Here is a 26,484-nt window from a genome sequence, read left to right as displayed (position 1 = left end):
GTAACATTATTAGTTTTTGAGAACTGCATTTTCAGATACAGAGATGTTTTGTAAGGTTTTAGACTTTCAATTGTGAAATCCTCATGAACACACAATTAAATCCTCTGCCCTTCTCTACACATGCAAAGCACAATCTATTCTGAATAACAGCAGTACCAGAAATATCCGATTTTTTTGATGCAATAAGTCAGACTCATGGACGACTCTGTCTTGTTTCTAACTCAGAGAATCTCTCTGACCTGAGCAGCCTCTTTCCCCTACAAGAGCATCTTAGCTCATTTGCATCCATGTACATCCCTAAGAAATGACAAATCCACCAGTGAAAGTAGTCAAAACACAGCTATCGTGATAGTTCCCAGAGGATCTAAACTTACAACCAGGAAAATGCAATACACTATAGGAATTAGATAGTTGTCCGATCCCTTTTTTTAATTTTTGTGGGGGGTGGAGGTGGCTGGGGATAGGGCGGGAAATACATTGGCTATTACAGCACTCCCGTGGCCCTGGGATGCGGAGCTGTTAATGGGATCCTTACCAAGATCTGGTCCCCCATAGGATTTGTCTTCCTGGTCTTCTGCTGATGACCTGGACACCTCAGGATCTGTGAGTCCTACTTCAGGAAGAAGCTCCCCAAACAGACAGAGAACGGTAACTCTCCACTGGTCATTTTGGATGGACCCATGGGCGGGCACGTAGGAGCCATAGTATTTGCACCTGCCACCGGGTCTGCAGGCTCGCCTTACAGAGTCCATACTCCCATGCAGAGGAGGGCATCCCGCCACATCGCGCTGCCCCCTACCCCGGCCCTGCCGTGCACCACCTGCATGCATTCAGGACGGCCAGCAGCGGTTCTGTTTTCCAGAAGAACCAGGGCTCAAAGTGTGGTTGGTACGCAGGGAGACAAATTACTTTCCTTGTTCAGTGGGGCTGATTTTAGAGTGGTGCTCATTTGTCCCTTTGGTTCCTTCCCATAAACCGCCAGCACCACTTACGAGAAAGACCTTACTCAGGGCTGGACCGAAACTGTGAATGGCTTGTGAGACCATTGAAATTATAAGACCGTGGAGGTTCTGTTGACTCTCAAGCCAAACAGCTTCTGAGTTGTGGTCCTGAAGGCGTTCGGCAACTTTTCTGCTCCCAAAGTGGCAACAGCTCAGGCTGCATCCCCAGAAAACAGGGAGGGCAAAAAGACAAATTTGGCCCCTGCTACCCTCTATACCTTGATTTCTCTGTGTAATTAGAAGCTTGTTATTTTTTTTCTTCTTTTTTAGTTTTACTCTTTTTTTGTCTGGCTTTATGATTATGTCCTTTTTTATTATTCCCTTGTCCTTAGTTTTTAAAAGTATTGACTTCATTTGTATTTTTTTGTTATAAACACTTAAGTTCTAGGCTGATGAATGTCATTATCTCTTCTAGGATTTTGTTTTTTTTTTTTAACTACATTCGCTAGTTTCCTATAGATCCTAGTTTAAGAATGTGAAGGAATACTGGCTTTTCAGGTCAAATTTTATTAGCTTTTGGGTCTTTGTCATTGGACAATGAACAATTTGCCATTGTTACTTTCCATCTATAGAGGATTTAAAAAAATGTTGCCGTGCTCTAGACCATGAAAAAATATGTGAAGTATCTCTGAGAAATATACTACAACACAGAAAATGTTTTATCTGTTTTAAGTAAGTATACAGAGATTCTCAAGTAGTGCAGAGTCACGAAGTGGGAGGAAAGTTGACCACTGCTGTACAGACTCCAGCTCCACCATTTATGTTTCTTTAACGACTAAGAATATAGATGTGAATTTACTTTACGTCTTCAACAAAAGAAAAGCCAGTTTCCTTAATTTGTGGATATCGATCATTTCATTTGATTTATTTGTTCCTTTGCTGCACTTTTAGTTTAATTTTCATCAGTAGCTTGTCTTTATTTGCCTGGACTGAACATTCTTCTTTCTTTACCCCCTGTTCATTGCAAACAGCCACGAGGCAAATGTAGTCTCTCCCAGCCTGGACCCTCTGCCAACAGTCCACATAGCAGGTACCTTATTCTCCTGGTTTCCACCCTGTTCTAGAACTACAAGAGGATGATGAAAATTGTCCATGATTTACGTCGGCCTGTAGCTGGTCTGCCTCAGGGCAGTTGAGAAGTTACCCGATTCTGTCTACACCCTTTCCTAATAAACTGGAAGGGATCTTTTTTTTAAATGGAAAAAGCCAAGAAATCTCTGCACAAAGTATTCAGACCCCACCAAAATTTTGTTTCGCTCTGCATGGGCCATTTGTTTCTCTTCATCAAATGGTTTTCTGTGTGTAGGTAAAGGCTCTATTCGGCTGACAGCACACACTACCATTTGATTCATGGCAGAATTTTATCATCCTCTTTGTTTCTAGATTTTACAATGAGACAGGTAATAGAGCAATGAATTATTTTACCATTCACAGAACCCACAGATCTGAATAAAATATACTAACATCCCCAGCTTTTGTTTTATTTGCGTGTTTTATCCAGATTGTGGGTTTTGGATTCTCAAAATGGCAAGTCCTAATTTGTTTATCTTCACTTATACTCTTAACATCCCATCTCTCTTCTGCTTATCCTAAATCTTCTCTCTGGCCAGCACACTCAATCACTCCCCCTCCTGACATTTGGCAAGCTCTTGTGCTCTGGGAACCAGATCAGCCTCCCTGTCCAGCCCCCTCCCTGGGGCCCACTGACATCTGCCCCTTGGTGCTTTCCACCTTGCCTCCAGCAAATCCTCATTTCTGCTGCTGGCAGTGCTTTGCCTTCTTGTTGTCCAGTGTGATGTCTGTGTGCCTTTTCCTGTTCCACTAATCAGTTCCCTTTCCCCAGGAAACCTTTTAAAAATGAAAATACTGTCCCCCAGAGCCTTTTTTTAAATCCCTATTCTAACCAGTTTACAGTTACAGTAAGTGTGTCCCCCAGGAAGCTTATCGCCGCTGAGCAAGAATCTAAATTCCTGGAAGGAGGAGAGGGAATAAACCACCCTTGAGTAATAATTTCATTTTTCTGGCTGTGTGCCCAACAGGACCAGCTATTCTATTTGGTCATTCTCACTCAGCTGGAGAAATGCAGGATATATTCTGATATGCTTTCTGGTTTTAAGCCTCCCTTTGGTTATTTTTTTTTTCTTTCCATTTGGTTTGGTTTGAAGGCAGTTTTGTTTTGTTTTATTTTGTTTTTGTTTTCTCCATAACAAAATGTTAATAATAAAATGCAGTATGGGCAATGGTGGCTCAGTGGCAGAATTCTCACCTGCCATCCTGGAGACCCGGGTTTGATTCCCAGAGCCTGCCCTTGCCAAAATATATATATATATTAATAGTAAAACACGAATGGAGGAAAATGCACAGAAACCTTTGAAGATAATGATAACATATTATCATTCATGAGTGTTCTGACATTTTGTTAGCCCATTAGAAAAAAAGGCAATCCTGTATTATGGCTCCACCATTGGATTATAGTTTCCATCTCCTTCCCCCAAAATGGCTGAGGTGCCATGAACAGAGATGGATACTATTCCCATAGCATTCCCTTTAAGATACAGGAGATCAATTATTTGGTTGATAAATGTTATGGTGATGAGAAGGGAAAAGCTTTATGTTATTTTGCAACACCAATAGCAACCACCCTTTGGTTCCTAGTGTTGGAAGTTGATTTATGCCAGATAAAATATACCCCAAAATAGCACATCTGTCTGCTCCTTGAATTGTCTCAGTCACACAGGTCTTCTGAGAATAAGGCACCATTTCTTAGGTCAATAAGTGCTTCCAACGTGTCTCCTAGCAGGGCTTTGCGGCTGGGGTATTCTCTCTGTGACATCCACAGGTGCCTTCCAATTCTGCTCTGTCCAGCACTGTTTATTAACATCCTTCTGAGCATACTGCGCCATATTCAATTTGCTACTCAGGAGGACAAGAATTATAAACAAGTCTCACCTGAAGGACAAATGCCTTTCATCAAATGCCATCCTTGGCAGATAGGTTGTGGTTGAACATTCTTGAACTTCTTAACACCTTAACACCTCTGTTTGGGGGCGCAGTCAAGCCTAACAATGAAATGCAAGGCTGCTGGGAAGGAATGAACTTCACTCATAGTCAGGCTGACACAGTGTTCCTTTACATTGACACTAAAAGTACCCTGTGTTTGATCTTGCACTGGTCTAGCAAATCTGAAAGGTTATTGAATAAGCCCAAACAGTTTAGCATGTTGACCCCAACAGTCTACCATGGGCAAATTCTAGACATATATTCTTCCTGAGAGGGTAAGTGACTGAGAAGGAAAGAACAGAGTATTAACTTGAAGGAAGAGGTTTCTTAGATTATTTATGCTGTTTAAATTCAGATATTAATAAAATCAGTCAGTTGCTTTCCTGCTCTGTACCTCAGTTTGATTGTATGGGAGCTGGTAGCTTGTTTTGTCTCTTCTTGCATTTTATTCTAGACCAGCATATGGATTGGCTCCATTATTTACTGAACACCTACCATGTTTGAGCCCTGGACCTACAAAATTAACATAATGGGTTCCTACCAATTAAAGACTTACAAACTATCAGAATCCAGATTCCCTGAATCATTTGCAAGGAGCTCCCCAAAATTCCTTGAGATTATAAACATTTGGGAAAAAAATCATTGCAGACATTCTTCATTTTTTATTTGAGATTAAGTATATTTTAGAAGTGTGCTCTTTGAAGCAAAACTGATGATGGTCCTGCTGGGATCCCTACCCTCACCCCTACCCTGTGCTTCTGACCTAAAATTTCCCAACTCTATTACCAATAACTCTTCACAACTCTACTATAGGTTAGTTGAAATTGACAAATGGGAAGATTTCACTCCCAATTTCCAGGAAAAGCAAAGGAATAATTGCTCTGAAATCTAGATGGCATGGATTGATGACCTCTAAAGTTTAGAGTTATAAAATGCAAAATTGTCCCAGACAGGTTTGGTCTCTGGCACTGTCTGTACATGCAATGAGCTGTGCCAAATGCCTGCTTACAACATGGAAAGGGAAGAAGAAAAGATATCATTGTAAAATTCAGTACAAAGTGACCAAATACATTTAAGCAAGTGCAGTGGTGAGTTTTTTGCACGTAAACTCACTGTCAACACTATTCCATCTCATAGAATTTGTTTTCAAGTCTTGTTTTATCAGACCCCATCTTGGGGACCTACTTATTTGAAGGATTCAGAGAGCTTCAGCATAGAGCAGCCCCCTCAGGCAGGCTGGTGACTGTCCCTGAGGACAGCTTTAGGGCAGGGCTCCGGGAAGTTTCCCTTTTGCTCCTTTGAGGCATGTGCACCCAGTGGTTCCAGGGAACAGGTCAGCTGCAGTGATGCAGCCCATCTATGAAAGCACTATTAGTACATCAAAAATCTTTTCTGGGGCGGGCCACGGTGGCTCAGCAGGCAAAAATGCTCACCTGCCATGCCAGAGGACCCGGGTTCGATTCCCAGTGCCTGCCCATGTAAAAAAAAAAAAAAGAAAAAAAAAAAAAAAAACCTTTTCTGGAACCAGCCAACCACCAGGGCAGGAGTCAGCATACTTTTGGTGAAATAATAAGTTGCTACCTTTATTTACCACGTAATACATTCTAAGTACCATGTACGTTACTTCATTCAGCCTTCCCAACACCCTTATCCCTGGCATGGTCATGACCCCTATTGTATAGATAAGGAAATAGAATAGAAGACATGAAGACTTCTGCAAGATTTAGAATGTAAATCCAGATCTTACCTGATTCTGGAGCCTAGCTTCTTAACCGTCCATCCTATTGAAGAGCTGTTGGTGGAGAAGATGCTTTAAACTCCAGTTCTTGGACCTGCACCACCACAGGCTGCTGAGATAGATTCAGATCAGTCAGCACATTGGATTTGGTATAAGAGGAGCCTGGAGTCCTAAGTTGATTCTGAGCATCTATCTTCTGAACCACACAGGGAAAACACTTTGGTTTTCAAACACCATTCGTACAAGAACAGGCAGCGAGGTGATGAATAACCTAGAAATTTCCTTGGATCTATAGCTACTTTATTGCTACAATGATTTCCTATTGCTATACTGTCACTGTTAGCCTATAAGTAACTAATGGAAGTTTCTCTTCACAGGGGTTTAAAGGACGTATGCACAGAATTGACTCACGTCACTTTCCCTGATTGTGTAGAATGCTCAATGTGAGCCTTGTTCAGTCTTCTTACATTTCTTCATCCTCTTTCCTTTTTTGTGGTGTGTCATTATGTACTCCTTCCTCACCTGGTATCCCCCTTCACCCAGAGCTACATTTGGGAAACAACTTCCGGGAAATTATCAGAAATTTGGAGGAGTGAAGGGAGTGAGAAAAATAAAATAAATGTTCCCTTGTAGAAAATAAACACATTTTTCTGGGTAGAATCAGTTGAAATATTTCTGTTGATTAAGTTACCTGAATAAGTTGACACATTTAATTATTCTTATATAGACACAACTAAACTGGCATCTGTATATGTGATAAGGCCAGAGAAGAAAGACTAGTAACTTAACACTTTGCCTTTGTTCTTTCTCTTGGAGAATTTCCCAAAACTCTTGAAACTTAGATTCATACTTAAGGTCAATGGATAAATATTAAAAGTACCTGTTTCCATGGTATCATTAACTTGTCGATATTAAAAGCTCTAGAGCAGATTCACCATAAAGAAGAGACAGACAACTCTGGACTTGTTGAAATCTTGATAATTGCTCTAAGGGAGTGGGCATTTTTTCTCAGTAGATAGATACAATATTTTCAAAAGGAGTCAAGTTCATGGAAGGTCACTAAGCACTATGTGTTCTCTTTGTCCTTATTTCAGCCCATTACTTCTCCCTAGGTTGGCATTCTTTAACATTACAAGGCATGTGCTAAAATTAAATTTTAATAAGAAATTCTCTGATGCTGTTAAATGTGCCATGTCCTTCAGTGGACCCTATAACATATGAACCCATATTCCAAAATAGTGACCTTTTCTGGTTTTTCTCAGGAATGGACCCTTCCATGTGCAGCTCTTATTTAGATCTGAATCTTTGACCTAATGGTGCAAAGAAGCTAATAATTGTCAACAGGGGCTCTTTAACTTTGTCAGTCCAATTCTGTTCTCAATTACATGCACAAATCTGCCCATCACTAAAATTCTTAAATGTCCCCTGAAGAAAATGAGTTAGTTATAAATCTCCATCTTCTTCACATAATTAATGCTGAGGAAACTTTGGAGCTCTCTTTCGTCCTTCTGTTATCGCTCATTCAGTTGCCGACAGTGGACAGTGTTTGCCCAGACACACTCTCAAGTCGAGGAAGGATATGTTGAAAAAAAATTAATTGGTTCTTCTCAAGATACTTCAAGGCAAGCCACTGAAACATAAACATCAGCACTGAAATGACTTTAGGATATAAATGCATTCCCCTTCTTTCAGATGAGAAAACTGAAGGCTGGAGAGATTCAGTTACTTGCCCAAGATTATTCAGCTGCCTCAAAACAAATGTTCATGTGTTGTCTTGATGAACAGTGTAATTTTGTGAGCCTTTATAATTAGAGGCACCAATTTTAGACATGAGGAAATAACGTGGACTACAACTACTCTCTGCTTTCATGAGAGATATCTGTGGCACAATGGCAAGATGGTTGCTCCCTTTGCCACCCAACAAGCATTGCATAATAGTGTGGCAGTGTGGAGCTGTGGAACCCCGAGCCCCTGCAAGATTGTGGAGTTTAGGGCAGGTCACTTACCCTTCATCTGGAGTATAGATTCTGGGATTTAAAATCCTAATTCCACGACTTGCTAGATGTATAAACTTGAACAAGTTGTTTCTCTTCTCTGTACCTCTATTTCATCCATGAAGTGAAGATAGTGAGTACAGGCCCCAGAGGGCTATTGTAGGGGTTTAATTAGAGAACCCAAGAGGGATGCTTAGTGCACTACTTGGCAATTCGAAGAGGAAGTGTTGACTCTCCTTAGCTACTCACCTACAAAGTTAGGTGATGGAGTAAATATTCTCTGGGATCATCTCTCAATAAGACTATTTTACAATAATGTTTACATTATAAGTTATAATTCATCACAAAATTATAGTGAATATTTAATGAATATTAACTTACCAGGTATGCAACACTTGATGGCTTCCATGCTCTACTACATTTTTATAAAATATCTGGTTTTCCCATTCAGCTCGTGAGTCATTCACAGAATAAGGATGGTTAATGAGTTTGACCACTAGATGGTGATTGAACCCTTGTGGCCTCCCAGATGGAAGACTGTATTCTGAGCAATTAGTAGAAGATGTAAGATATATGAAAAACAGAGTTTTCAAGCTGGGAAACCACCTAACATAATTTGAGAGGAGAGGATGGTACTTAGAGGTGAAGCATGTTGTTCAAGGTCGCACAGTTGTTATTAGGTGGAATTCAGAGAAGAGCAAGCTTTCAATTTAGGCCAGTGATCTGTTTTTCATTATACAAGAAGAACTATACTAGAAATACAGTGTGGTACGTGGCTGCCTGGAGTTTCCACTGGGCCAGCGTATCTGTGCCCTATCTTTGTTTGCTGTTTTAACAAGAGTGCTTGGAGTGGTCCTTTCATTCCTTTTTATGAGGGATACTATCTGGTTTTCACTTTACATTTATTTTCTCTGGTACCCTTATTCCCAGTATAATCTGCCTTCAGAATTTAACAGCTAATAGGAAAGCTAGAGACAAAATACTTTTTTTATAAGCAAAGTATAAACAGTTACCAATAATGTTTTTCCCCCTTCATATTTCTTTGGTCTCACATTCATTTTCCTTATCCACTGACCTTAAAACCAGTAGGGAATTCATACTATGGGAAATCTGTGTCCTTGTACAGCTATTATTTTTGCTCCTGCAGTGTTATATGTGTCTGTGTCTGTGTGTATATACAAATGCCTCTTGTAAATGACATTTCTCTTTCTATCTTTTCCACTGGTTATGGAATAAAATGTTAATGGTGATTCACAAAGAGAAAACCAAGGCAGCCAACCCAGAGATGACTTCCATGTTCAATAATTCACAGGCAGTCTTTCCTATGAATTCTGAAATTCGTATTTAATCTCAAATGCACTACGTAAAAGGGAGACAAAGTGAGTTAGAAAAACTTGGAGTTGCAAATCTAGAAAGGAACTTCATGGTGACAGTCCGTCTTCCTCAGAAGATCTGTGTAAGTTTCCCAGTGCCACAGAGCGAGTGAGTGACAGGATCAGCCTAGAATCTGGGTCATTTGAGACCAGGGCTTTGCCAGTGGACCCCAACACCATTCCTTATTCATACAGCTTTGGAACCTAGTAATGTCAGGCCAGTTGCTAATTCAGTGCAAAATGAAACCAGGGTACATGCTAAGATTAACAAAGTCTGTGAAATGGTTGGGCTGCACCCAAACATACTGCATGGGTTTTGGCATATTCAGGATGGCTAAATGGGATAGTCTGTATGATTTAGACCACAATTTTGCTTAATGGTGCTCCTGATATTCTTAAACCAAAAAGTATATATATAGTATATCAAACATCAGTATTTTAATTACTCTGGAGCTAGTTAATTTATTTGGGAAAACCTGAATAGAGCAATTACCTTTGTTAATTCAAAGTATTTTATCAAATTAAAATGAGCTGAGTTTGAACATGGATCAGTTACCTATAGTTGACTGACTAAACGTTTCTTTTTGGTCAGTGCACTTTCCAACCAACACTTAGGCTGAGGTGGGGAAATGGCCTGGGTCTACTGCTGGCTGCTGGCAGCCAAGTGCCAGGCTGGGTTGGGTTGGGTTGGGCACAGCCCTGTAGCTTCCAGGAAGGTGCGGTAGCGAAACTCAACATCCATGCAGCATTCGAGTCATTTGAATTATTTGTGTTGATTCTCTCAGGTCCACAGAAGGTGGCTCCGGTTCCTCCCTTTCTGAGCCCTCCTGGCCCTCTCGGTCCGGCCGAGCCTTTCTGTTCAGAATCCTCAGGGCGGCTCTTCCTATTCAGCTCCTCTTGCTCCTGCTCCTTGGGCTCGCCTGCCTTGTGCCAGTGTCTGAGGAAGACTACAGTTGCGCCCACACCAACAATTTTGCCCGATCGTTCCACCCCATGCTCAGTTACACCAATGGCCCTCCTCCACTATGAACCAAGAAGATGTTGGCAGAAGGCACCAGGAGCGTAGGGGGGCGTTGACTGAAAGCAATCCCAAGCAATCCAGAAAAGAACTTTCATCTTGGCAGTTGCCCTCAGTGTCACAGCTTTAGCTCTTCCACGTCTCCTGGGCTTGAAAAGTATCTTCAGGAGTGGGTGAGAAACAATGATGGGAGGACAGCAAACAGATGCGGAAAGACAGAGAATAAATTTCAGTATGAAACTCTGACCCTAAGCACAAAAGGAATTGAAGAAAGACCTACAGTGTCCACCGTGCACGGGAATGCAGGGCCTTGAGCCCATTCTCTGCACAGCCAAGGACTTGAGTCGACATCTGGGCAGCCACTCACATGGCTGCTCCATCCATCCCGTGAAAGGTCCTTCCTAAGCACCGTGTCAGCATTGTACAATCTACCAACCATCCAGTGCTGGAGGGATTTTAGAACGGTGTAACATAAGATTTTTTAAAGCTTATATGGCAGCTTCCTTTTTGCCTTGTTTCCCTTTTGGTCATGATGTTCTAACCTTTGCTTTAGAAGCACAAGCTGTAAATCTAAAAGGCACTTTTTTTAAAGGTATAAAGAAAAACTGGATGTAATAAATAAGATCATGGAAAGTTATATGTGAAAAAAATATTGAATGTTAAAGTAAAAAAAACAGATATTTATGTATGTACAGTTTGCTAAAGCCAAGTTTTGTTTGTATATTGATTTCTTTGCATTTATTATAGATAACTGTGAAATATTTGGTCTGTTCTTTTTATTTCCTCCTAAAGAAGTGACTCCAAATTTCCCAAATAAGCAGGCACTCATCAGAATGCAACCTAAATTTTCTTTCTTACTTTCTTTTGTTTCATAGAAGAAATTAAGCTGGAACGTAAGCATGTATTAAGGCTCAAGGATGATCAGAAGAAGTGTGTATTTAGATGTAAAGAATACGAGAAAAGTGGTTCCCTCCCTTCCATTGCTCACTGAAGGAGGCACGCTGAGAAAGCCTCACATGTGAATTCTTCCTTGCTCCCGCCTCCTCCCACAGCCAATCAAAGTTCATGAATTCCTGCTTCACAACATTTCCTATGCTCTCCTTTCTTTTCCATTTGCTTTGCACAGGTGAAGACCCTCCTAGCCTACTAGCCCCTCCTCTCCACCCCAAGAGCACACAACAGCCACGTTAATTTTCTTAAAGCACTTGTTTTCAGATCCCTTCTTTTACCCCAATGCCTTCTATTGTTTTTCAGTATCTACCAGATGAAATACAACTGTCTTCTATCGTTCAGGTCTGTCTACAGTAAGATTTCCTTTGTCCCTGTGATCTCCCCAACTAGTGGCCCTCCGACGAAGAATTATTTGGTTTTTATGGTGTTTTAATCCGTCACTTAAAATCAGAGGGGGGGATTTCTCTAAAACCCAGGTTTCAGGCCCCTCTTACCAATTGAATGCTCTGGTGTTCCTGGGTGCATCCTGTTCCAGAATGGGAGAAATTGGTTGGAGCTGAGCAGCTGCTCCCTTTCAAAGGATAGGAACTGGCAGCCTTTAACTTTGCATTTCCATCCCCTTAACTTCTCTCATTACCATAAAACCTAGCCCGGGTAGGTGTCTGAGTTTACAAACCCTCCTCTAAATCAAGCATTTACCCAAATGGTGGGACTCAAAATTACCTGAACTGCCTCCCATGGTTTTGCCGTGAAGCACGCAGCCTGAATATCATCTCAACTAGGGTTCCTTAGGCTTATTAAGCTGCCTTGTTTCTATCCTTCTGATTCAGCTCCTGGAGGTGGGACCTGCAAGCCTGCATTTGACACAGTTGCCTGAGGTGACTTTATTCCTGCTAAGGTTGCATAGCGCCACCCGAGGCTGTACTTTTCTGCCTCCATCTGTGTCACCACCCCTGCTCTCCCTCAGCAGGCTCAGTTCACAAGCCTTCCTGACTACGATACTGTGTCCTTTTATACCATGTGTAAGACTTCCCTCTGCCCAGCTGTCCAGTGGGATCTCTGTCATACATGTGCTGATTTGTACTTCATGTCATTCCTATATTTTTTTGCCCTGTAATCCTCATCAGAGAGCTGAGAGCTCTTTATTTATTTATTTATTTATTTATTTATTTATTTTGGCATGGGCAGTCTCCGGGAATCGAACCCGGGTCTCCGGTACAACAGGTGAGAATTCTGCCACAGAGGCCCCAGTGCACCGCCCCTGAGTGTTCTTTGATAAAGACAGCAAGCCCATGTTGAGTCGATATCCCATCTTTCTGCTTCTGGAGAGTCTGTGACTGTGGAAGAGATTGACCCTGTGCCCTTAGCTGGGAGGGTCACTGCTCAAACTCACCCGCCACTCTTGTACCAAAGGGCTGGAAATGCTGGTCTTGCCTCCCAAGCAGTCTACCCCTTCAACCTGCTCATTGCCAGTGCTGCAGAAGACACCAAGGAGATGTTAGTCATGGCAAAGGCAAACAAAAGGAGAATTCAGCGATGCTTTTTCTTCACATTATAATTAACTTAATAGGCATCTTCCTTCACTGAAGAATCAAAGGTTAAATGTTTGGCTTTGATTAAGAAAAATCTTAGAGGATAGTCCCACTTGTGCCTTTCTACAACTGTGGGAAATACCCCACAGGGAGCATGATATGCATTCCTGTTGTCATTTTTGAAGACTTAATCAAGGAAATATCAGACCAGAAAGCACGTAGGAGGCACTGGTGAAAATCAGCATTGGAGCATACGTTCATTGCATTCTCCCAGGTGATTGACCAACCTAGCCAGTGCCAAGCCAGCTGCACGTGAGACTAGAACCTCCACCCAGAACCCTCACAGTCAAATGTCTTATGAGGGAAGGAACCAAGGGTTAAATTTAGGAATATCCTCCCCTGTACCCAATAGCTACCTAGCAACAGAGAGAGGAGAGGTATTCATCCAAGGGCTTCATAGAGGAGGTAGGGGTTGTAAAGAATCTTAAGGGATCAAAGGACACCAATGGCTTCTAAGAGCCCCCCATTTCTGGATTGAGGACTGCCAAGAGCTCAGCAATAGCCAGAGGTAGGAGATGATATCATAGGTCAGTGGTGGGTGGGAAGGATGTGGGCAAGGAGATGACCAATTGACAGGCAAGGGTAGGATGGATAACATCTGGGTAATGAGATATGAGCAACCCAACAGGAAATGTTAGAAAATGCGAGGAAAGAAAATCCATAAGGCTAAAATGAGAAGAAAGAGGATAGGGACTTAAGCTAAGAAATCCAGAGAGGACCAAAGGTCTTCAGGGAAATTATGCTTGGAGCAAAGGAATGCTGCCTCCTAGAAAATGGGGCAGCAGCAGCTTTCCTTGTTTTTGTAAGCAATGAGAAGAGAAACCTTGGAGAGACATGGGTGGGAAACTCAGCCAGCTGAATTCTGGGATTTATTATAAGAAGGCAGATTGTGGTAGACCCTGGGGCCAAATATTAAGAAATTATAACTACAAAGTCTTATTGACAAGTCATATAAAAGACTGTAAAGCAAAGAACAGTGGAGTAATTTGAGTCTTGAAAGCTAATCATGCCCAGGAAACAGCCTCTGAGGCATGGTTAGGATGGGCCCGAGAGCAAAGCGAATAGTTTGATTCTCTGCCTTTGTTACCAGCCCAGCATCGCCATCACCAAACAGGTCCACAGAGAATTGTGTGGAACCCCAAATACTCTCAGTTTGTGTCAGTGAGTTCAGAAGCGTCTGGGTTAAGCAGCATCCTCTCGTAATAGCTATTAACTGAACACCCTCCATGCTGCAGGAGGAGGCCAAGCTCCCTCCTGGCCAAGTCCCAGCAAAGCCCTCATAACTTCTGGTTTGAATATTCATTAAAAGCCATCATCACTGAGGCTTTGATATACTATATTTCCCCACAAGTCCTGTCCTGAAACTTGGGATGAAGGCAGACGACGAAACTAGAAGGGAACCTAATAAAAGCAATGTCTCATGATGTGAGTGTGTGGCAAAGTGGAGTTAAATCTTCTTTTCCTTTGACTTCTGGGTCACCTGGTTTGATGCCTTAGTGGAACGCGTTTGTGCTTTTGAAGAGATGGTGGGGGATGGAGGGAATCAAGACAAGTGAGTGGTTCACAGGCAGGGAGGCAATTTTCAGCTCCGTTATCTGCAGCACCAAGAAGGTAGTTTGGTGCCTAGGAGGCAGTGTTTTACTGAGAGTGCTCATTTCAATTTTAGATGAAACTTGTTACCCAGGGAAGCTGAGCCTTAAAAGGAGTGACTTTTATTCTTCTGTTTCTGACTTCTCTCTAACCTCTCCCTCTGGATTTAAAAATATCCATCAGGAATCCCTTGGGAACTACCAGAGAGGAGCCTGCATTTGGAGGAATGCCCACAGTCCACGTCCACAGGATAAATGCACGTACGGGGCAAGTTGTGGGTGCTTCCTACAGCCTTCCCTAAGCATCTCCTGCGGTGCTTCTTGGGCCCAGGGGACCCTGTCTGTTGCTGGACAGAAAGTGGGAGCCCGAGGAATTCACTGGAACTCTGTGGTTGAGAAAGCACCCCAGAAGAACAGGGAGTTTGGAAAGCTGAGAATCATAATAAAAAAACAGGGCAATAAATTGTAACACACACTGTACAGCGAGGGCCATTGAATCTCTAGAGCTGAGGAAGCTGGTTGGGACTTGAATTTAATCTTTTTCAAATACGAAGTTCATGGTAAAATGAAACAGCCTTGCTAATTGATTGAGCCTGTTACCTAATGAGAGGAGAAAGCCTTTTGCAGGATGTACCACAGATTGGGTTACATTGGGTGCCACAGGTGGTCGTCAAGAAATCCACGTCAGCTGCTGGACGTTAATATCAGATCGTGCAAATGGGCATGCGTGCCCAGGCCCAAGCCCTGCCGGATGCATTCTTGAGCCAGTTGCTGCCCTGAGAGCACAGTGCCAAGCAGCTGTGAGTTCCAGGCAGTTACCCCTCACTCAAAACCACACTTACTGGCCGGAACTCAGCACAGCCTGCTTTCCAACACACACATACACACACACACGCGTGTAGGATTTACAGGTGGATTGGAAACTGTAGCAATGGATTGTCCTTCTGCCAAAAGTTGTGCCTCCCGGGGCCAGCAGCTCTCCAGGTGTGGGTCTCCGATTTGCAGGATCAGCCAACACCTAACTCAGATAACTTACTAGAAACGCCGCCTCTTCTCTGGTACTGGACTTCCAGGCCATCTCTTGACCCAGGATTTCTCCATCTTGGGCCATTTTACTCTCTCCAGTTGGTACGTTGGCAAGTAATGGGAGCGAGTTCCCCATCCTCCCCCACCCACTTGCAAGGCGACTGTCTCTAAAAGGTAGGCGTCCTCACAAACCTGGATCTTCCCTCTTGAATCCATCCTGCGCTGTTGATCTGTCTGCCCATCACTTAATTATAGCAGTCTATAGCATTACTGGTTGCACTCATTTGCCATATATATATATTTATATTTTTAAAACTATTTATTTTTTATACAAGCATATGAGCTAAAGGCTTAAGCGCTCTTTTTTAATTTTCAAATTTTCTTTATTTATTAACTTTTTTAAATTGTGAAATATAACGTGTATACAAAAAAGCAATAAATTCCCAAGTACATTTTAACAAGTAGTTATAAAACAGATTTTAAAGTTTGGTATGGGTTGCAGTTCCACGATTTTTTATTTTTTTCTTCTAGCTGCTCCAAAACACTGGAGACCCACAGAAATATCAATATAATGATTCAGCAGTCACACTCATTTGTTAAATCCTATCTTCTCATTATACTCCTCCTTCTCTTTAAATAACATATATACATAAAAGCAATAAATTTCAAAGTACATCACAACAATTAGTCGCACTGTCATATGTATATATTTTTAGTTACTTTGTTATAAAGTTTAATATATCTCAGGATAAGCACCATTTCTTTCTCTGTGTATCTGATGTGTCTATTTTAAAGGCTAATTATTGAAAAATGAATCATTTGAGTTATAAACGATTCCCTTATTTTCTGTACAAAAACAATTTCCTATCTCATTCTCAATTACTTTCCAATTTGATGTTACCCTTGTATGCTTTTTGGTTGTCTTGTTCAAACATCGCATGCACATGTGTTTTTTAAATGGGATCTATTTTAATTCTTCTGTAATCTGTGTTTTTCACTTTATTTTTCACAGACATATCAACACACATGTATGTATCTCTGCTGCATAGCGCATACCAGCCTTTTTCTTTTATGGCATTTGCTTTTCTCCCAGGTTTTTACTATTAAACAATGCTTCATGAAATATTCTTGCACATATACCTTCTTCTAGTGATGCTTTTATTTTCCTAAGATGCAGTGTTCAAGGTGAAATTACTGCGTCAAAAAAGTATGTACATGCTAACTTTGAATAAATCCTTTCAGGTTACTTTCAAGGAAAGTTGTAATGATTTCCCTAGAGTGGAAAAGAGAACCCTTTCCTCACACCCTCCTCTTGAGGCAGAAAATAGTCTGAAAATCAAGCTGCATGTTAGACTGTCCCAGGGAACTTTAAATAATTTATTCCCAGGCCAATTCCCAAACCGATTAAGTCATGGTCTCTGGCAAGCAATAATTTTTTGAAGTTCCCCTGGTGATTCCTCTTCTGGGAAGGGATGAACTAGATGTAATCAGTTTTCTAAACTATTGCCCAGTTGAGGGCAAAGGTAGATTATGGCTTTTGAAATTTGCATTTCCCCACTGGTTTGTGTAATAATCATTCCATTTGATTACCTCTTCTGTGACTAGCCAGTTTTATCCTAGGACATTTTTATTTTATTATTTAATTTTTTTTTTTTTTTTACTTTCTCAGATTATTTTTAAGGAACCCTTTAACTATTAGACAAATTAATCTTGCGTGTCATTTTTCTTGACTTTATATAGTTCCTTTCATCACATAGAAAGTGCAAATTTGTATGTCACCCATCTAACAATCTTTTTTATCCTTTATAGCTTCTGGATAATTTTACTGAGGACTTTTCTACTCCCAGTTATACAAATATTTGCCTGTATTTTCTTCTAGGATGTCTGTAATCTTTCCAGAATCATTTTCTATTTGGTGTGAAGTGTTATTTTGTCATTTTCCAAATGAATGGACCCAAAACCAATCAAGAACCAGACAGGATGCAGCTGTTATTTTTATTTAGCAGCTTAGATGTCAGTCAGAGGGAACTGGCTGGATAAATGACAATGCATACACAGTAGTGACTGCAGGGCAGCTATTTTTAGAAGATGAACTCAATCTACATGTATCAATTAGGGCTGACGTCTACCATATATTCCTAAATTAAGGAACAAGGTACTGAATAAAAGTGTATGACAGGATTTTCCTTTTCATAGAATGAAAGCCCTTGTGTGTATATATAGTAATTGCATAAGGCAAGGAAAAGGTTTGGAGAGATAGGCGAGAAAGTCAAGGCTTACCATTGTGAATACAGTCACGAGAAAGAAAGAATTTTAGTTTCAACACTTTCGTATCATTTAAATTGTGACAAGGAGCATGGTTTGTTTTTGAGACCCAAACTGCGAAATAAGAATGAGCATTTGAAAAGACAAAGGAAAGTATGCTCCTGTTCCCTGCGTGAGGAGATCACATTTGATTTGGTTTTTAATAAAAAAATTTCTTTTGTATGACCAAAATAAATGGTGACAGGTCATTTGGTAAAAGTGTCAGGATCCTAATAAATGAGTCCTCACTGGCTGTTCCTCTTAAGTTTGCAAAGCTGTGGTAAGAACTGATTTACAGTGGGAGGCTCCTGACCAAGGGGCCTGCTGAACTCCAGGAGATGTCTGAATGAGAGTCATTTGTTCAAGGAAAAAACCCACGTGGGATTTCTGTTTGTACTTCCTAAACTATCACCCTCATGCAGAAGACCTCCTTTCATTACGTGAAATCGGTGAGTTGGGGCAGCCTGGTGGCCAGGAAGCAGTCGAGGCTGTGGGAGCAGATGGGCACACTGGCAAGACTCCAAGACACAGGCAGCTTGTCCCATTAGCTCAGGACCCAGGGACCCCTACTCCTCTGCTTTTCCTTTCTGCCCGCCCCTATTTGCCACCTTCCCCAAGGTCCTGTCCGCTCACACCTGGCTTTTGCATGGGGCTCAGTTCTCTCTCCCCCAACCTGGACAGAGTCTGCCCATCCAAGAGGAAAACCAATAGGATCTGGACATTGATAAAATCTTTTGCATATAGGCGTTACCCGTAGCATGGACTCTGGAGTCAAAATTTGGATCAAATCCCAGCTCCGCAACTTCCTAGCTGTGTAACTTGAGCAAGTGACTTAACCTCTCTGTTCCTAAGTTTCCTCCTCAGTAAAATGGGATAATAATGACCATTACCTGCCTCATTTGTGAGGATTGAATTCCTTAGTGAGCCAGCAGGGCTGACGGGGGCAGGGCAAGTATTAAGGAAGCTTTGTGCTGATGGTTTTTCCTCTCATTTCAAATTGATTTCAAAGGTGGTTCCTGGCAGAGGTCCAGACAGAGACATGGACAGACTACAGAACCACAGCCGGGCCCATTTCTGAAAGCCTTTCAGCTAAGAATGGCTTTTTTTTCATTTTTAAAGGGTTGTAATGCAAAAAACAAACTTAAAAACAATAAAAAATGTGACAGAGACCATAAATAGCCTGTAAAGCCTTAAATGCGTATGATCATCCCCTTTCCAGAGAAAGTTTGCTGACCCCTGAGACAGATTGAGTTGCTCGGTGATAAGAATGGTCAGTGGCACAGCTGGAACAGGCCCTGGGGCCTTTCACCCTCCCTCTCCCAGCAGCACCTCTTCAGAGAGCTATCCCGCCGGACATATCCCATCTGAGGGCTATGTGGGTTCTTCCCCTGAAGGCACTTCTGTGGCATTTCGATGGTACCTATGTTGGTTTGGAGCAATCTACCTCATAAAAACTTGTTCATGAACTTAATCCATTCCTGCGGGTGTGAACCTATGGTAAGCAGGAACTTTGATGAAGTTTCTTCAGTTAAGGGGGAGTCCAACCCATCAGGATGGGCCTTCATTCTATTACTGGGTTCCTTTATAAGCAAAATGAAATCCAGATGGAGAGAAAACTAGAGGGAGCAGCCAAGATTTGAACATCAATGGAACCCAGAAGAGAATGGAGAGGCCAAGAGAGGCTATCATTTGCATTTCCATGACAGAGGGGCCCAGGACCAAAGACCACCAGCCCCAGAGTGCCAGTCTTCTAGAAGAAGACCTCACCTTGATGATGCCTTGAGTTGGACTTTCAGCCTCAAAACCATAAGCTAATGAATTCCCATTCTTTAAACCAACCCATTGCTTGAGCAGCCTAGGAAACTAAAGAAGAGATCTTCTTTTTCCCCCTATGTTTTCTGAGTAATTTTGGTTTTGGGGGGGTGGGTGGGCAGGGTTTTAATGTTTTTCTTCAGAATGGAAGTAGCACCTTCTCTCCTTAACCATTGGCATGAGCGCTCTGAGAGCTTCAGCTTGGGGAAGGCGGGTCATCCATGTCCACGAGGGCAGGCAGGCCACAGGCTCCTGTCCTAGGCTGTCTGCTAACTTAAGGAATGAGAGACCCCTCTGCCCAGCTACTATTTTAAGACTTTAAGTTGCCTGGGCAGGGGGAGTGCATGTGGCTTTTTTAAAGAGCTGAGAGTGAGTGGAAAGCATGGGGGCCAGGAGTGTGGCAGAGTTTGGCAGGTGAGAAACCTGGTTTGTTAGGGTTATTGGCAGGAGGAGGCCCTGACACCATTCCCGTGGGGCATCACCAAGCGGCTTCAACCCTCAGTGGTGCTCCTGAGACCAGCTGCTGAGATCTGGGCCCTCCAGTATCCCAGGTAGGGCTGGGGACAGAAGGAAGCAGGTTGGGGGAAGTGAATGGGGCTGGGGGATGGGAGAGGACTGGGCTGGAGGACAGGAGAGGGCTTGGACTAGGGGACAGGAGAAGGCTAAAGTAGGGGATAGAAATGGAGTTAGGCTGGGGGACAGGCAGGGGAGTCAGTAGAAGGATAGGAAGGGGTCAATGCTGGAAGACAGGAAGGGCTGGAGTTAGGGGACAGGGCATAGCTGGGTTGGGGAACAGGAGGGGACTGGGGAATGGAGCAAGGCCTGGGACTGGGGAACATGAGCTTGCCAATCAGGACACCTGAAAGAGGAAATCTGAAAGGGCATCTATTATGAACTATGTTCCCCCAAAAGAAGTGTTTAGCTCTTCACCCACAATCTTGTGAATGTTTCACTGTTTGGAAATGGCTATCTTTGAAGATGTTATTAGTTAAGATGAAGCCAAACTGAGGCAAGGTGGGTCCCAATGCAATATGACTAATGTCCTTGTAAGGGGAGGATATTTGGTTGCAGTCAGTAGAAGAGAGGAGATAACCCTGCGATGGAGACAGAGATGCAATTTATGCCACGAATGGCCAGCCAGTCACCGCCAGAGCCCTGTGGACTTCAGAGGGAGCATGGAGCTGCTGACACTGTGAGCTCAGACTTCTAGACAAACCGTGAGACAATACGGTTCTGTTTGCTTATTTTTTAAAGTCATCTAGTTTGTGGTACTTTCTGAAAGCAGCCCTAGCTTTACTAAGACAACTTCTACTTTACCTTTCTGCTTCTGAGTAATCATAGATAATAGTTGATAAAATTCTCCACATTGCCTTAAGCTCTCCAGGGCAGCCTTTCTGTTGCTTCTCAAACCTAGGCCAAATTTTATCACCATATTCCATAGGAAGGAGCCCGGGGCTGCCCACAGTCCAGGTCTTACTCTTTCTGAACCCAAATTTTAATGATCCTGGGCTAGAACCAGTTGGTACCCACACAGCCAAGTAATTAAAATAAACCTCTCCCTCCATACTCCTTGTCTTTTCATAAACTCACTTAGGGCTTTTCCTAAACGCATTTCTTTAACCTTACAAAATTGACTGTGTATTGTCAAAGGTGTTTCATTGTATGAATATAGATAGTTTGATTTTTTATTTCATTTTTTATATTATCACCAAGAAGAGTGTATTGATTTTCCTGTGATACCCTTAGTGTTTTCTGTTTGTGATATTATAAAAACAAATAAGCAAATGCCTAAAATACAAAGCAGGGATTAGCTGGTAATCACCTACAACTCTGGTGGGAAGGTAAAATGACAGCAGCACTTGGGAAAACTTTTGGACAGTTTCTTTTTCTTTTTCTTTTTTTTTTTTTAATATTTAATGTCCAAAGTCAACAGTCCAGGAACACTCAATTTTAGATGATTATATTGTTCCCAAGAAAAAGATGACCAATAAATCTACCCCCACCAAAGAGTGTCAAGGGGGTTTTAAAATATTTAATAATCAGTTCAAAGACAAACAGTTCATCTATTCTAGTCTGTAACCCATTCTTAAGGAAGCAACTAGCAGCCTCAGTTGAAGGACAGCCTGCCCTTCCTGGGGTTGAACCCCGTAAGCTACTCTGCACCTGGCATCCTCCAGGGGACCTGTGCAGATATGCAAAGCATTTCCCTGAGGCAGGGCATGGCCCTTTGCTGCAGCCTGTATAACTGCCCTTACCCCTTTCTCCTTTGCTCCTGCCTGTGGTCTGGGGTCCTGGGTTTGGAAACGTTCTTTCTGATTGTAAATGTGGAAACACTTGAGAATCTTTACAGCTTCAACTCCACGGAGCCTGCCATAGGCTCCAGAATTCTGTCAGCCCCTAAAAATGTTTACCAGCTCACAAATCATTCACTGGCCTTTCCCACAATTGACTTCTCAATGAAAAGAAAGCTGATGACAAGCTACAGTGCTGCAGAAAGGCTTAGGAGGTTGCTGAGTCAGGAAGTCATCCCAAGTGCCCTCTGTCCAGCGGCTGTCAGGGTGACTGCCTCTCAGCAAAGGGTCTGGCTACTGCCACCTTGGAAGCCCTGACCCTGCTCCTTCCCTAGCTCCTTCATGCACATAGTCCAAATAATAGAATTTTAGGAAACTCATTTTCCTTCCCAAAGTAGTACATTCTGTATGTTGGAAGAAAAAAACCTAAAAATGATCATTCGGGATTTAAATTTCCCCAAAGGCTTAAGAATTTGTACCTTTGCAGAAGCTAATCTTGAGCCAGTCCATGAGCTGACTCAACCCCCAGTTAGGCTTTCTGACTTTGACACACTCCAATGGATAGATTTTAGTTTCACAGATTGCTAAAACATTCACTCAAAAGCTTTCTGAACACTGGAGATAACACATGGCAAAAGCCTATAGCTTTATTCTTTAGTATTCTGAGAAGGGTAATAAAGGACATTGTATAGGGGGAGGGAAATATTCAGCTCTGATGTGTGAGAAGATTGGCAAATCTTCTCTCTACACAGCAACTACAAAGCTGGGCAAAAAAAGGCAGAAACAACTACTTCAGTACTCTGGAAATTAACCAAAGCTTACAACAGTCTGAGAAATGTTTACATGGAAAATCTGCTGAACTTTGGGTAAGAAAAGAATGAGTTTAGCACATTCTTGTCTGGGTTTGCTCCCATCTCCTACCCTCCAGTTTGGCCAGCACCAGAGCAGGGCAAGTTATGGTGACAACTTGACTGCCACTGTCAAGGGGTTTCACTTAATTTGGTGGATGAATGGGGAAGGCCAAGTGCTATAATAGCCTGAGGTGTGGTTGTAGCAAGCATATTCTTTTCCAAAGCTGTGCACATGTACCTCAGAGACCAGAATGCCCAAGCTAGCCACACACTCCTGTCTGACCCTGAGGATGTGCAAGTATGCTAAGAGAGTAACCAGCAAAAAGCTGGATCTGACTTGAAATACAGCCTGAAACTTAAGTGTGCTCTCCTATACACACACACACAGATTCATCAGCAGAATATATTGGAGCACCATCTCTGTCTAATCATAATAAGCTATGCAGACAGACAGGCACATCCTAGAAAGCCAGGCTTGGAAATAAAAACTTAGCAGAGAATCAGAGGCCAAAAAGTGTGGGAGAGACAGATTTCACATATTTAGCCCAAGTGAGTTACTAAAGAAAGAAACAAACAAGAGCAACTGCAACAACTTTAAGAAAGGAAACCAGAATCCAGAGTTGCCATAATATCGTATTTAAAATTTCTGGTTTTCAACAAAACAATGAGATAGGCAAAGAAACAGGAAAGTATGACCTGAACTCAGGACAAAAAGAGGTCAACGGAAACTATGTATCTCCAGATGTTGAGTTTTGCAGACTTCAAACAGCTATTACAAACATGGTACAATAACCACGTAAAGGAAACCATGTTTAAAGAATTAAAGGAAAGTATGGTAGCCATCAATGCACAACCAGGGATTCTCAATAAGATGACAGAACTTATTTGAAAAGAACTAAATAAATTGTTATTCTGAAGTAGAAATGTACAATAGCTGAAATGAAAAATTCACTAGATGGGTCCAACAGCAAATTCAAAGTGGCAAAAGAAAAAGATAAGTTCACTTGCAGATAATTGAATAGAAATAATCTAAGCTGAAGAATGTAGAGAAAAAAAATTGAATAAAAAATGATCAGAGCCTCAGAAAACCTTCAGGGAACATCAAGAATACTGACATACATGTAATGAGAATCACAAAAGGAGGGGAGAGAGATAAAGGGGCAGAAAAATTATTTGAAAAAATAATAGCTGCAAACTTCTCAAATTTGATTTAAAATACTGTTCTACACATTCAAAAAGCTTAGTGAATCTCAAGAGAGGTAAATACAAAAAGTTCAGCTAAGTACATCATAATCACACCACTGAAAGACAAAAACAAACTCTTGAAAGCAGCAAGGAAGAGGTGACTCCTCACATATAGATGAGCTTCAAAAATGACTGATGACTAAATTCTCATTTGAAAAGAGGAAAACAGTAGGTGATATACTCAAAGTGTGGAAAGAAAGAAAAAAAATATGGTTTCGACCAAGAATTCTACATTAAAAAAAATTCTTTAAAAATGAAAGTGTAATAAAGACTGCCTTAACGCAAGACTGGAGGAATTTATTTCCAGCAGAATTGCCTTGTCAGAAATACTAAAAGAATTCCTTCAGAAAAAAAAATTATACCTGAGGGTAACTCAAATCAACAGGAAGAAATGGGGAGTATTTTAAAAATATGTAAAATATTATCTTAATATATGTTTTTTTCATATCTTAATATACATTTTTTTCATTTCTTATTTCAATTTCTTAACAAAGATAAAAGATTATATACAGCAACAATAATATATTGTTGGGTTTATGACAAAAACATGATATATATGATAATAAGAGAAGAAAAGGGAGAGAGACTGCTATCATGGAGCAAAATTTCTCTATTTTATCAGGTTTAGGTTAGTATTCATCTGAAATAGATTGTGATAAGTTAAGATGCATACTGTAAGAGCAACCACTAAGAAAATAATTCAAAAATAGTAAAAAAAAAATTATAATCAGCAAAGGAATTAAGATGAAACCCTAAAATTATCTACTTAACAACAGAAAGAAAGGTAGTAAGGAAGAACAGAGAACAACAGAAGATGGGAGACATAAACAAAACAATAAAAATAACAAATTTAAATCCAACTATATAAAAATCCCATTAAGTGTAAATGATCAGAGAGGGTAATAGCTAATTGGGTAATAGTTCATTTCAATAGTATTAGCTAATGTTTATTTAGTGGTATGTGCCAGATTCTGTACTTAGCACATTAGATGTTTATCTCTTTTAATCCCCATAGTATTCCTATGGACTGTGGATCATGTTTCTCAAGAAAAGGCATCTACTTAACCTTCAGCCACATTCCTATGGGTGGGAGCCATGAAAAGTAGGACCTCTTGACGATGTTAAAATAAATTGAGTCAATGGGAGTGCTAATGGTCAGTGAGAGGGAGGGGTAAGGGGTATGGTGTCTATGAGTTCTTTCTATTTTTATTTCTTTTACTGGAGAGATGCAAATGTTCAAAAAATGATCATGGCGATGAATACACAATTATGTGATGATATTGTGAGCCAATGATTGCACACCATGTATAGAAATGTTTGTATGTCCAGAATGTTTGTGTGTTAAGTTATATCAATAACAATATTTTTTAAAAGATGTTATTAGTCAAGGTGTGGCCCAGTTGAATCAAGGTGGTCTTAATCCACATAACTGCAGGTCTTATAAAGAGAAGAAATTTGGATGCAGTCAGTAGAAAGGAGAAATTGGAAGAAGCCAGAAGATACAGAAGTCAGAAGTCTGAGAAAGCCATAGGAGAGACGAAGGATATCAGCATAGAATGGAGGCAGAGATGTAAGCCAAAAAATCCCAAAGGTGGCAGGAAGCCATCACTAGAACACCACAGACTTCCAGGAGAAAGCAAGACCTTGCTGAGGCCTTGTTTTGGGACTTCTGGTCTCTAAAACCTGGGTAAATAAATCCCCATTGTTTAAGCCAATCCACTGTGTAGTATTTGTCATAATCACTCTAGGAAACTAAGATGGGGTGGTTACTGTTCTTATTTCCATTTTACAAATGAAGACACCAAGGAAAAGAGGAATTAAAGAATTTCCCTAGGGATGAAAGAAGAAGATCAAGGAAAAGTTTCTTTTGATTTCAAATGACTCTATGTGAAGAGTAAGAACCTGTCCTACTAAAGGAATGGCAGCAGATATGCAGTTGAGAACAAACAGTCCCAAACATTGTCCCTAAATGCTCTCCATAAATTAGCCCATGTGGTCTTCACAGCATCCCTTCAAGACAGGTGCCACTGTCATCCCTTCACTTTATACATGAAGAAACTGAGGCATGAGGAAATTAACTTGCCTAGTCACACAAAAATAGAATGAGATTTCAAACTGAGTTTAGCTGTAGTGCCTATGTGCACATTATCTTTTCTACCAATTTATCTGTTAATCACAGAGAAATTAGGGAAAAGGGAACATGCAGCTAATGTTCACAAGGGGAAGGAGTTCTGGTTGCATTCGGGTGGGCATATACTCACCATACCTCTTTACTCAAGTGATGGGAGAAGTTTTTGAGTGATTATATGTTTCATATGATTCATTTACACATTCATCATTCATTCATTCATATGATTTCATGCTTCCTTCTTCCTTACAGGAAAAGGCTTTGGAAAACAGTTACTATTTTAATAAGCACCTCCTTTAACCCCTACAACCACCCTGTGAGTTGGGTGTTATCACGATTTTGTTGATGAAAATACTGAGTAGGTAGGCTGAATTATGTACCCCAGAAAAAAATTTTTACTCTTAAATCATCCCTGTGGGTGTGAACCCATTGTAAATAGGGCCTTTTGAAGATGTTATTTCTAATTAAGGTGTGGTCCAGCAGAATGAGTTTGGGCCTTAATCCAATTACTGAAATATTTATGAAGAGAAAGCCACATGGAGAAGCTGGAAACCAATGGAACGAGGGGAAA

The 26,484-nt window shown here is 41.3% G+C and overlaps 1 protein-coding gene across 15 annotated transcripts in view; it reads left to right on the top strand.

Moving 5' to 3' along the window:
• Window positions 1–10,885, top strand: part of SYNE1 (spectrin repeat containing nuclear envelope protein 1) — a 536,476-nt gene extending 525,591 nt beyond the window's left edge. For 13 of the 15 annotated variants that reach the window (XM_077149294.1, XM_077149293.1, XM_077149295.1 and 10 more), the window contains 3 exons: window positions 556–648; window positions 1,973–2,031; window positions 9,892–10,885. In XM_077149294.1, coding sequence (XP_077005409.1) covers window positions 556–648; window positions 1,973–2,031; window positions 9,892–10,135 — 396 coding nt within the window. In that variant the 3' untranslated portion in view covers window positions 10,136–10,885. The remainder of the gene's footprint in view (window positions 1–555; window positions 649–1,972; window positions 2,032–9,891) is intronic. The other 2 variants (XM_077149303.1, XM_077149302.1) reach the window with 1 other exon arrangement.
• The last annotated feature ends 15,599 nt before the right edge of the window (window positions 10,886–26,484 follow it).

Source organism: Tamandua tetradactyla, chromosome 2, assembly GCF_023851605.1.
Source record: "Tamandua tetradactyla isolate mTamTet1 chromosome 2, mTamTet1.pri, whole genome shotgun sequence".
NCBI classification, from domain to species: Eukaryota; Metazoa; Chordata; class Mammalia; order Pilosa; family Myrmecophagidae; genus Tamandua; species Tamandua tetradactyla.
The sequence above is the reverse complement of the archived record's forward strand: the minus strand, read 5'-3'. Positions and strand labels throughout refer to the sequence as shown.